This window comes from Natator depressus, chromosome 2 (genome assembly GCF_965152275.1).
Source record: "Natator depressus isolate rNatDep1 chromosome 2, rNatDep2.hap1, whole genome shotgun sequence".
NCBI classification, from domain to species: domain Eukaryota; kingdom Metazoa; phylum Chordata; order Testudines; family Cheloniidae; genus Natator; species Natator depressus.
Window position 1 is genome coordinate 116,758,466 of NC_134235.1, and position 13,042 is coordinate 116,771,507.

The 13,042-nt window shown below is 43.0% G+C and overlaps 1 protein-coding gene across 1 annotated transcript in view; it reads left to right on the forward strand.

Moving 5' to 3' along the window:
• The window catches only part of DUSP22 (dual specificity phosphatase 22), a 59,206-nt gene that overhangs the window by 40,843 nt on the left and 5,321 nt on the right, over positions 1 to 13,042 (forward strand). Inside the window, exons 5-6 of the mRNA XM_074944941.1 lie at positions 8,248 to 8,322; positions 9,979 to 10,150. Of these exons, the coding sequence (XP_074801042.1) occupies positions 8,248 to 8,322; positions 9,979 to 10,150 (247 nt within the window). The remainder of the gene's footprint in view (positions 1 to 8,247; positions 8,323 to 9,978; positions 10,151 to 13,042) is intronic.

A 13,042-nucleotide genomic window follows, 5' to 3' on the forward strand; every position in this document is an offset into this window, starting at 1 on the left:
TGCAGAAGACATTATATACACAGAGACCATGAAACAATACCTCCTCCCACCCCACTCTCCTGCTGGTAATAGCTTATCTAAAGTGATCACTCTCCTTACAATGTGTATGATAATCAATCAAGTTGGGCCATTTCCAGCACAAATCCAGGTTTTCTCACCCCCCCCCCCCCAGCCGTCAAGAACACTATCCCCGATAATGTCACGGCTAACCTTGTGGCTGAACTTTGTGACTTTGTCCTTACCCATAACTATTTTACATTTGGGGACAATGTATACCTTCAGATCAGCGGCACTGCTATGGGTACCCGCATGGCCCCACAGTATGCCAACATTTTTTATGGCTGATTTAGAACAACGCTTCCTCAGCTCTCGTCCCCTAACGCCCCTACTCTACTTGCGCTATAGTGATGACATCTTCATCATCTGGATCCATGGAAAAGAAGCCCCTGAGGAATTCCACCATGATTTCAACAATTTCCATCCCACCATCAACCTCAGCCTGGTCCGGTCCACACAAGAGATCCACTTCCTGGGCACTACAGTGCTAATAAACAATGGTCACATAAACACCACCCTATACCGGAAACCTACTGACCACTATTCCTACCTACATGCCTCCAGCTTTCACCCTGACCACACCACACGATCCATCATCTACAGCCAAGCTCTGCGATAAAACCGCATTTGCCCCAACCCCTCAGACAGAGACAAACACCTACAAGATCTCTATCAAGCATTCTTACAACTACAATACCCACCTGCGGAAGTGAAGAAACAGATCGATAGAGCCAGAAGAGTTTCCAGAAGTCACCTACTACAGGACAGGCCTAACAAAGAAAATAACAGAACGCCACTAGCCGTCACCTTCAGCCCCCAAATAAAACACCTCCAACGCATTATTAAGGATCTACAACCTATCCTGAAGGATGACCCAACACTCTCACAAATCTTGGGAGACAGGCCAGTCCTTGCCTATAGACAGCCCCCCAACCTGAAGCAAATACTCACCAACAACCACATACCACACAGCAGAACCACTAACCCAGGAACCTATCCTTGCAACAAAGCCCGTTGCCAACTGTGCCCACATATCTATTCAGGGGACACCATCACAGGGCCTAATAACATCAGCCACACTATCAGAGGCTCGTTCACCTGCACATCCACCAATGTGATATATGCCATCATGTGCCAGCAATGCCCCTCTGCCATGTACATTGGTCAAACTGGACAGTCTCTACGTAAAAGAATAAATGGACACAAATCAGATGTCAAGAATTATAACATTCATAAACCAGTTGGAGAACACTTCAATCTCTCTGGTCACGCAATTACAGACATGAAGGTCGCTATCTTACAACAAAAAAACTTCAAATCCAGACTCCGGCGAGAAACTGCTGAATTGGAATTCATTTGCAAATTGGATACTATTAATTTAGGCTTAAATAGAGACTGGGAGTGGCTATTTCCCCTTGTTTTTTCCTACCCCCGCCCCTCCAGACGTTCTGGTTAAACTTGGATTTATGCTGGAAATGGCCCACCTTGATTATCATACACATTGTAGGGAGAGTGGTCACTTTGGATGAGCTATTACCAGCAGCAGAGTGGGGTGGGAGGAGGTATTGTTTCATGGTCTCTGTGTATATAATGTCTTCTGCAGTTTCCACAGTATGCATCCGATGAAGTGAGCTGTAGCTCACGAAAGCTTATGCTCAAATAAATTGGTTTAGTCTCTAAGGTGCCACAAGTACTCCTTTTCTTTTTACCTTTGATATTTTTTCATCCCAAAGCATGTTCCATAAGAAAGTGGAAAAACTTGTTAGGTCATTGTAGAAGATGTATTGATGTTTGGCGCTACTGTGGAAAAACACACCAACGTATTAGAGAGACATGGTGGGTGCGGTAATATATTTTATTGGACCAACTTCCCACCTTGTCTGTGTCTCTATCCTGGGATCGACAAGGCTACAACTATACTGCATACATCAACCTGTGTCACTTTTCTAGAGATCTAGGGGCAAAAAGGGGTCAAGTGAAATCCAGATAAAAGCATCAAGTTTTTAACTGACCTAAGCAGTTAGATCTTGGAGAAATACTGCTTAACTGTGATACAGTTCTTTTTAAAAAGCCATGCATGCCGCTAATAAAGTCTGTTAGGTTCAGCTGCTGCCTACAGGTTATATCCCTGCAAGCCAACACAAGCACCATATGGTGTCAAAATTAGGTCTGGTCGAAACTTTTTTCAGTGGAAAATAGTTTTCTTGACTGAATGAAAATGTTTGCGCAAAGTATCAACCTTTCTTTCTTTTGTCTGTCTTCAGACAAAAAACTTATGTCTGAAAACCATAGTTTTCAGCTTACATTTTTGAGGTTTTCAGTAACTGAAAACTAGAATATTTCAGCTTTCATCTTTTCAACAAAATGTCAATTTATCCAAAGGAAAAAACATTTCCTGACCAGTTCAAGTCAAAATGTTTAGAATTAGACACACATTTTAAAGTCTGGAATTGCAGAATTCCTCAGGAGATCCTCTTCTGAAAGAGTCATTCATAGAATCCTAGAGATACGTGTAGGGTTGGAAGGGACCTTGGGAGGTCATCAAATCCATCCCTCCCAGCATGCTGAGACAGGACCAAGTAAACCTGGACCATTCCTAACAGATGGTTTGTCCATCCTGTCCTTGAAAATCTCCAGTGATAGGGATTCCACAACCTCCCTTGTTAGCCTATTCCAGAACTTAACTACCCTTATAGTTAGAAAGTGTTTCCTAGTATCTAACCCAGTAGTCTCCAAACGCTCAGTCCCCCTTACCCCTGTCCATGTCTCTGCCCTCCTGGAACCAGGGCCATGGCTTGGGGGACAGGGGTGGGGGGGAAGACGGGGTAAGCAGGATGAGGCTGGGGCCACAGGTGGGGGTGGGTCTGGGACCAGGAACAGAGTCACGGCCAGGGCCAGGGCTGTGAATATCCAGAGCAAGGAACAATATTATAAAGATGCTCTTGGTGGTGGGTACCATATCAGAGGAGTGACTGCTCAACTTGGCCTTATGGGACCTCTTGGACTGGTCCAAGAGCATCTATGCCCCCTCTCAGCCACTCAGTCCCAGAGAGAGTCAACTTCTCCAGTACCTATAGCAACCAGAGAAGATCCTCCTCCTCCTCCTCCTAATCTACAACCTCCCTCCTTTTTGGAACCCAGAGAGGAATTGAAAACTAGAGAGGAACCCCAGAATATTTCCCCCACATTTCTTCCTCTTCCCCAGAGGAAACATGACTACCTCCTGAGGACTTTAAAGGTTTTCATTGGCCACATTTGTACAAACTCCTGGACATCTTACAAACTCCCATTCTGGGAAGGGTTGCCCATCCCATTAATTAAGTCTTGTTTGAACCTGCAAAGATCCTTTAGCAGACACTGGTCTCCATTCCACCCACTGCCAAATGAATGGACAGATGGTATCAGGTTCCCCAGCAAGAATTTGTGTATTTCTTCACTTATCCCATCCCAGACTCATTAGTGGCAACAGCAACAAAAGAACATTTGAGGCAGTCTCACCCTCAGGCTACCCTGAAGGATAGGGAGTGTAAGAGACTGGACCTATATAGCGAAAAGGCTTACATTACCATAACCCTTCAGATGAGGGTGTGAAATTACAAGGCATTTTTGGCCAAATGCACCTTTATTAACTGCTCAGAATTTTTTTTGACAAACTGCCTGAAGAATATAGGGATCAGTTTTTGGTCATAGTCTCCAAGGTCATCTCACTGCTTGAATGTCTGTCCTGGCAGCTATTGGTGCATCAGATCCTGCATCATTTCTGATGGCTACAGCCATTTCAATGAGACACTCTTTTTGATTGCAGGCCTCTAGCATTCCTAAACAATTAAAAATGCAGTAGAAGATCCACCATTTGAAGGTGCTAAACTGTTTTCTCAGAAAACTGATGCAATGCACATGTTGAAAGATTCTTGTCAATCGTTTTGTTTGCTGGGTGTTTACATCCCAGTAACAAAAAGAGGAAGAAGTTTGAGGCCCAGAACACAGTACAGATCTTACTACCAGCAGAGATCTCAGGGTGCCTCTAGAAGGAGATCTAAGCCACTTAGATGTCCCCCATTAGCATCACAGACCCTTTTCATCAGACTTTGTTTACTTTGAAGCAGTCGTTTCGATATCTCAATCGATGACTGCATGCTGACTGTTTCATCTTCTACATCCAGACCCTCCATTTTGGAAATGTTATCTCTCTTCTATAGTGCATGGACGGAGATTACATTGGACCAATAGGTGCTCAGCACAGTAAGAGAAGAATAGGTTATCCAGTTCATGTACCTCCCTTTCCCTGACCCGCCTTCCTTGTCCCTTTTCAGGGACCCATCCCATGAGGTTGTTTTACATCAAGAAGTACAGTTTCTATTGGAATTGGGGCCAAGAGAGGAAGTTCCTTATCAACACATAGGGAAAGATTTCTATTTATGCTACTTTCTGATTCCTAAAAAGAGAGGTGGCCTTCGGCCCTTTCTGGATTTAAGAAATCCAAACCATTTTATCAAAAAGACAGTCAACCTGACATCTATTATCCCCTCTCTTAGAGATTAGAATGCTGCTCTTGACCTGCAGGATGCGTATTTTCACGTGGCAATACATCTTGGCCACAGAAAGTATCTTTGATCCATGGGAAACAACATGCACTGCCTATACACTGTGCTGCCTGCCAGCCTACCCTTGGCCGAAGCCTACATCATCAAGTGTATGATGGTAGCAGCAGCTCACCTGCACCATTTAGGAGTTAAAATATTTTTCTACCTGGACAGTAGGCTTGGTCAGGGAAGGTCAGGATCTCACAATCAAAAAAGCATTCTTGTCGTCAGACATCTGTTCTTTTGTCCAGATTGAAAACTGAATGTAGAGGAATCAACATTACAAGCAATGCAGCAAGTAAATTTCATAGGCGTAGATCTTGATGCCACGATTTCCATTGCTTACCACCCGACAAACAAGTTCCAGTCCATGGTCTTTGTCAGAGGGCCTCAGTTCCAACCTGAGGACCACAGTGAATTAATGTCTAGCATTGTTGGGTCACCATGGCCTTGAGCACGTGAGTGGACTCAGCATGCCAGACTTTACCTCAGATGTCTGTAGACCTGGCTTCACTTAGCATAGCATCTAGCAAACATTTTCTGGATTTGCTGCTTTGTGTATCTGCCCAAGAGCTTCAGCCCCTGTTAACACCTCAGAATGTAGGCAGAGGGGTTCCATTCCTTCCACCAGAACCAGTTATGGCTTTTATAATAGATGCATCCACCAGGGATTGAGGGGCCTATCTGGGTCAACTTCAGGCTCAAGCACTTTGGACATCTAAGGAACTTTCATTCCATATAAATATGCTGGAACTTTGAGCTATTCTTTGGGACTGTGAGATGTTCATTACCATCATCAGGTGGTTCAAGTTCTTACCAACGACATCACCGCTATGTTTTATCTGAACAAGCAGGGAGATGCAAGGTTGTCTCAGCTATGCCAGGAAGCGATCTGCTTGTGGAACTTCTGTACAAAGACCAATATCTCACTAAATGCCTTTCACCTCTTGGGAGCGAGGAACTCTGTATTGCAGATTCCCTCATCAGATACCTCCATAGATCATCACGAGTGGTCAATAAAGAGGCCGGTCTGCAGTAGAACCCCATTAGTGGGGTTATCCGAGAATAGACCTCTTTGTAACCAACCTGAACAATAACTGCAGGAGGTTCTGTTCTAGGGCAGGTCACAGCCCAGGTTCCATTATCAATGTCTTTATTTTTTCCCATGTTTTGCCCATGTTTCCTCCAGTTCCTCTGATTCCAAGGATGATAAGAAAAGTAAGACAAAGAACCCTAATCCTCATAGCGCTTGCCTGGCCAAGGCAGAACTAGCGCATGGACGTACAGCAACTCTCCATCTGGCCACCCACACCTCTTTCTCTGCTTGAGAATTTTTTGCCTCAAAACCAAGGGAAGTCACTGCACCCTTACCTACAATCTCTTCACCTAACAGTCCTGATGATCTCTGGTTGGTCAATGAGGAGAAAGTCTGCTCCTGAGAAGTCCAAGCTGTTCTGGTGAACAGCAGAAAGGATTACACCAGAGCCATGTAGGAAGCAAAATGGAAAAGGTTTTCAGTCTGGGTGGAATTGCATCAGTTATCTCCTGGTAACACAGAGATTAGACATATGTATGCCAGACTGTTACTGCATCTGAAATCCTCTGGTCTCTCAGCTCTCCATTGAGCATCAATTTCTGCAGTATGCCCATGAGTGGAGAGGTTTTCAATCCCCTGGTACCCATATTTTGAAGGGGTCTTATCCATGTTTACCCTCCAGAGTCTGAACCAGTACCTTCCTGGGACCTGAATTTTAATACTGTCCCATTTGATGAGACCCATCTTTGAACCTTTGGCAACAACATCCCTGCTGCTGCTGTCAGTGAAAATGATAGGATGATTGGGAGGGCTCTGACATTTTACCTGCACTGCACAAAGTCTTTCAGATCCTCTTCTAGACTGTTTTGTTGCCTACGCTACTGGGGACTGGGTTAAAGGGCAACCTGTCACAGCTCAGCATATTTCACACTGAATTTCAGATTGTATTGAGCTTTGCTATGATCTGGCAAACGTCTCTCTGCAAAGGAAAGCAGCCCGCTCCACTAGGGTTCCTTCCATTTTGTCAGCCTTCTTGAGTAACGTTCCAATAGCAGACATTTTGCAAAGCAGAAATGTGGTCATCTGTACATACCTTCTCCAGATACTGTTACCTCAAGGTTCATGAGGGGACGCCAACTTCAGCCAGTTGGTGTTGCGATCTCTCTTCAAGTTATCTGATATCCACCAGCTGCAAGGAGACTGCTGGTGAATCACCCGCAGTGGAATGTGTGTGTGCTCCACGGAGGAAAAAATGGTTACGTATCTGTACGGTAACTGTTGTTCTTCCAGATGTGCTGCGCACATGTACATTTTGCGACTCTCCCACCTTCCCCACTACTTTGAGTTTAGCTTACCAGCAGTGCAAAGAAAGGGAGAAGGAGATGGCGATCACACCCCTTTATACCCTTGGTTTGGTGCCTGAAGATAGCAGGGGCGCATGTGCTGCCTGCTGGTATGGCTGGTAAGTCTCCAGCTGGAGTGTGTTTGGTGCACATCCACCTACAGTGGAATGTACATGTGCACAACTCATCTCGAAGAACAACCGTGACTGTACAAGTAAGTAACTGGTTTTTGTTATGAAACATTTATATTGCAATAGCTCCTAATGGCCACAACCAGGTTGGGCCACATTATGCTAGGTGCAGTACAAACACATAACAATGACCACCTACACTAAAGAACTTCCAGTCTAAAAGATGGCACCTAATGAGTGGATGAGCCAAACAAGTAGGCTGGGATCGGAAGCAGGAAAGACAGGGAAACAAATTGTAATAGGAGGAGCGCAAGTTCTTCGTAGTGGTGGGGCTACACTGTGGAGGGCTTTGAAATTAAGGAGAATAAGTTTTGTATTTCATGCAGTGGAAGAGAAGGAACCAGTGAAGAGTTTTGAGTGGATTGCTGTAGGTGGAGTAATGAGCCAAGAACGATCTTAGCAGCATTTTGGAAGGATGTGAGTTGGGGGAGGACGGAGTTCGGAATCGTCAAAGCCAGAGAAGAGGAGACTGCAGTAGTCAAAGTGCGAAGTGATCAAGGGCTGAACAAGACTTTTGGCAGTGTGATCAGAGAGGATAGGTGGATCTTGGAGATATTGTGCAGGAAGAAGTGGCAAGTTTTAGATGTGGCCTGGATGAGCTCAAGTCATTGTGATGTCTACTGTGACAGAGAAAGAGGAGGGAAGGGAGGTCTTTACAGAAAAAAATCAGGAGCTCTGTTTTGGCCGTGCTAAATTTTCAGTTGATGGCAGGACCTCCACAAGGAAATGTCAGAAAGACAAACTAACATAGTTGCTTGCCGGGAGGGAGGGAGATTTGCCAGTCATCCACAGAAAGTATTTGTCAACGGTGATTATAAGAATGGTGCCTGAGATACCAAAGTTTCCATTCATATTTAAAATAGGGAATAATCTAAGGCAACTGCGTAGTATCTGTTGGTTGTCTTTTTAATGTACTGTATTCTGGGAACAATATGAAGTGGCTTTTCATATCTTTTTCTCAATTTTTTTTTTTCTCTCTGAGTCATGACTTTACTAAAGCCAAGTCCTTTGTGTTTCCCTCTTGCTTCTGTTTTCAGGACAAGACATTTCAAAGAGAGCATCAAGTTTATCCATGAGTGCCGGCTTAGAGGTGAGAGCTGTCTTGTTCACTGGTACGTATGTCAATTGTTTAAGAATATTCTAATTTTTTTCCCTCCATATTTTTTTTAAGTCTGTGATAAATTAGTGTTGCCCACCCTGCTCTTTTTTAACAATAATACTTCTGCATTTATACAGCACCTCACATCTGAGGATCCCCCGCCAAAATTAAAAACGCTTGTTAAGCCTCGCTCCACTCTGGATATTGAGGCACAGAGAAGTTAAGTGGCTGCCGGAGCACACAATGTGTCAATGGCAGAGCCAGGAGTGAAATCCAGAGCTGCTGACTCCGGTCCCCCACTCAGACCTTGGGACTATCTGTTCACTGTGTTATATTTTAACAGCAGTGTTGCATCATCTATTTGTCTGATTCATGCTAGTCACCATTTTCTTCTCTCACAGACAGTTCCTGTGATCCTAATAATTTTATCAGTTCCTGTTGCAACTATTTTTGCTGCTTTAGGGCTGCTGGAAATGTTCCTCTCAACAGAAACTGGTGTTTTAAGCTTCACTGAAGCATTCAAATATCACAGCTGTTGCGAGCAGATTACTGATTAGAGAGGGAGTCCTGAGACATTAACTGCCTTCAAAGAGTTAGAATATAGAAAAGGAAAGCCCATCATGGTTTTTCTTACTGTCATTACTTGTGGTCCCTGTGCATTGCTGCAATGTCTAACTAGCATTTCAGAACCTGTATCTAGAGTCAGGTCCAGTAGTTTGAGCACTGGGCTTGGAGGTAGGAACTCCAGCATTCTAATCCTGTTCTGCCATTGGCTCATTGTGTAGCTTTGAACAAGTCGATTAACCTCTCTGTACCTCACTCTCTTCATATGTAAAATGGGGACATTGACCTACTTCATGAGGGTGTTCTGAGACGGTTGGTTGATATTGTGCTTTATTGTTTATATTCTTTGAGAGTGTGAAGTGTTAAGTGAGCAAATCTACAACTGTCACTCAAGTGTATTCTTTATCTATAGTAATAACACCACTTTTCATCCAGAGCTGTCAAACCACTTGACAGTGGTAGGTTCTGTCGTTCTCCCAGTGTCACAGATGGTGAAACTGAGGCACTGAGAAATAGTCACAGAGCATGTCAGTGGCAGACTCAGAAATAGAACTGAGAGCCCTGAGTCCTGTGCTCTAATGTTCAACTCTGTCTGAAAGTTTTTAATGAATTTAAACCCAATCTCATTAAAATGAGAGCCTTTTCCAGCACATATAGATCTGTCTTCTTATTTCATGACCCTGTTCTCTATGGGGGCGTGTTTTGTTTTTTATGTCTGGGTGACTCGTATCTAGTTTTTAAGAAAAACAACAAATACAAAATTGTTCTCACGCTTTCTCATGGAGGCTTTGTATTTGTTCTTTGTTTAAAAAAACTCTCATCTGAACTGAATTTCAGTACAGCTCCTCTCTTGGGGTGCCCATACTGCATGTAGATTCACTTCTCTACATTTCAAAGTCCAGTACATTGACCTAAAGATATCTTAATAGTTATATAGGAACAGCCACCACAATGTGCTCATTACTTTAATCTCCTTAGTTTAGGTAATATATTTTACCTGGTAAAGTGCTGTGTAAATTTATGATGCTATATGAGACAATGAGCGTATTTATTTTAAGACTTTTTATGTTTTGTATCTATTTATTTTGTCTCATTTCTGCTGCAGTCTTGCTGGAGTCTCTAGGAGCGTAACTTTGGTAGTCGCTTACGTCATGACCATCACAGACTTTGGTTGGGAAGATGCATTGTCTATTGTAAGAGCATCGAGATCCTGTGCCAATCCTAACATGGGCTTCCAGAGGCAGCTACAGGAGTTTGAAAAACATGATGTTGACCATGTAGGTGATTTTTGTTGACCAATTTGGTTTCTTAAGCCATAAAGTTTTGGACTGTCTCATAACTTTAGAAGGTTAAAGATTAGAAGAGAAATGGCCCAGAATGCAGCAATAATACAAATGTACAAATGATGCTAATGTAAAAACTGTTTTTTCACATCTACCTAGGATGTTAAAGCAAGAAAAAATAGTTTTTTCAAATTAACAATGCTGTAAACAAAACTTGAGATCTGAAAGTCAAGCTGGGTTCTCTTCCTGGCTTATGCATCATCACCAGTAACCAACATTTTGTATCACTGGAACTTAACTAACAATTGTGGGGATGATGCATGAACCAGAATGGAATCCAGCTCCTTCTCCTTGAGCTGGGTTGGTTCTGCAGGGCTAACGGGAGTTTAGAAAAATAGTAATAACCTGTTTTTGTCAATAACATAAACAATACAGCTGAACACACACTGGGAACAGGTCTGTTGAGTAAGGAGGCACTGTTTTTACATAATCACTTTTCTGACCATAACTCCATTTTACATTGCTCAGCACATTTGTCCTCTCTACTTTCTCAAGTCACTCTTTTTTTAAAAGAAAGTAAATGAGGTAGGGAGGTGGCTTCATTTTTCTCCCAGGATTTCTTGCAGTAGAGAGCTGAGAAATTACTGTGGCATTTCAGTAATGCAGTTTTCAACTGTAAATATTTGTTTTTGGAAACTATTTAATTAAATATTTCCTGGATCATTCAGAAATGATATTAATGGGTGGGTAACTGACTTTTTAAGATACAATATAAAGGGACTTTCCAGACTGGTCTCCTTCCTCCCTTATATGAAGGTTTACAGTCATTTCAGATCTAATTGGACTGAGCTAATAACCCTAATTGTCATTGTATATGCAAATAACCTTGAGAAGAGTAACGTCTTTTTTTTTTTTAATGTCACAATGGAAGGGTGCAGCAGTTTCCTCACTGAAAGGGAGGCAGTAGGCTACAAAAAGAAATGCTCACCTGTGGACATAACTTGTCGCAAACGGTTGTATCTCTCAACCACAACTTTTGGGACCAGATCCTCAGCAGATGTGAATCAGTGTACTTCTATTCATTTCAATGGAGCTATGCCAATTTATACCAGCTGAGGATCTGGGCCTGAGTTTTTAATTACAGCACCACTTGTCCAGGGTAGCTCTGTACAAAGTATATTGGGGTTTCAGGACATTTGATCCGTTAGATTTGATCTTCTAGGCTTTTAGGCATTGAAGATCCTAACGTGTTGTGTTGTGTATCCTTCATAAATTTCCCTTAAATGTGCCTTAAGTTCTCATCTTTGATATGACCGCAATATATATATATTTTGCTTATTCTGTATGTTTGATCCTGCAAGATGCTGAGCACTATGGTCCTGATCCAGCAAAGCACTTAAGCATGTGCTCAACTTTTAAGACGTGAGCAGTCCCATTAATACTTTTACGACTATTTGCATGCTTCTTAGTCTGTGTTTAAGTGCTTTGCTGGGTCACGGCGCAATTGCTGAGTTTCTTACAGAATCGATCTCCATATAGTTACTAACTGAATGGATACCTCCAATCTAATATATTTCATACTCTTCCTAAACTTGCCAAACACTACACAGTTGATTAGGAAAGAGTCATGTGACCTAAAATAGTTTTGCCTTCGTAGCTAATCAGTGATAGCAGGGCTTAGAGTGGGAAGGTGCTGCCTGCCAGCCTTGCTTTGCCCAGCTGATAGACAGCAGTGGAGCTACAAAAGCAAGAAGAGAGAGCAGGAACCACTTATTCTTTGAAGGCCTCCTCCTCCCCGCAACAGCTGAGCAGAGTAGGAGCAATTGTAATTGTTTCTGCATTGAGGCTTCACTGCCAGGTAAGTGGGAGAAGAGTCAAGGCAGGAAGAAGGAGAGGCAGGTTAAAGAATTTGAACGCATTTGTAATGTGCTTATTTGATACAGCAAGAGATTATATAGGCCAGGTCACCAGCTGGTTGTAAATTGACATGCCTCCATTGAAGTCATTGGAGCTATGCTGACTTATACCCGCTGAGGAACTGGCCTTATGTAAAACGTTGACTGCTTAAAACGCCTGGTTTAGCCACTGATCCCACAAAGACTTATGCACATACTTAACTTGACACACATGAGTAGCCCCATCAACATCAAACTAAGCACATGCATAAATCTTTGCAGGATCAGGATCTGAGGTTGAAGTTGTATCTCTCACACTCACACACTCTGCAATGGATTTTTTTTTTTTTTTTTTTTTTTGGCAGATGCATATTTTACAAAATGTTAAACATTTAAGTTTTCCTTCCCTTCTCCCCGCATCCAACTAAACCATTTAAAAAGCACAGTAATGCACTTCCAGGTATGTATTAAACAGCCGATATACTACACCCTGCCCCAGCATTGATGTGTTGAAATAAGAACGGTCATGCTGGGTCAGACCAGTGGTCCATCTAGCCTGGTCTGCCAACAGTGGCCAATGCCAGGTGCCTCTGAAGGAATGAACAGAACAATCATCAAGTGATCCATCCCCTGTCGTCCACTCCCAGCTTCTGGCAGGTCAGAGGTTTGGGGACACCCAGAGTATGGGGTTGACTAATAGTCATTGATGGACCTATCCTCCATGGACTTATCTAATTCTCTTTTTAACCAGTTATACTTTTGGCCGTCAGAGCATCCCCTGACAATGAGTATATCGTGTGTGTAAAGAAGTACTTCTTTATGTCTGTTTTAAACCTGCTGCCTATTCATTTCCTTGGGCGACCCTTTGTTCTTGTGTTATAAAGGGGTAAATAGCACTTCCCTACTCACTTCCTCCATGCCAGTCATGATCGTATAGACCTCTCTCCTATTCCCCCCCCCCCCCAATCGTCTCTTTTTCCAAGCTGAGCAG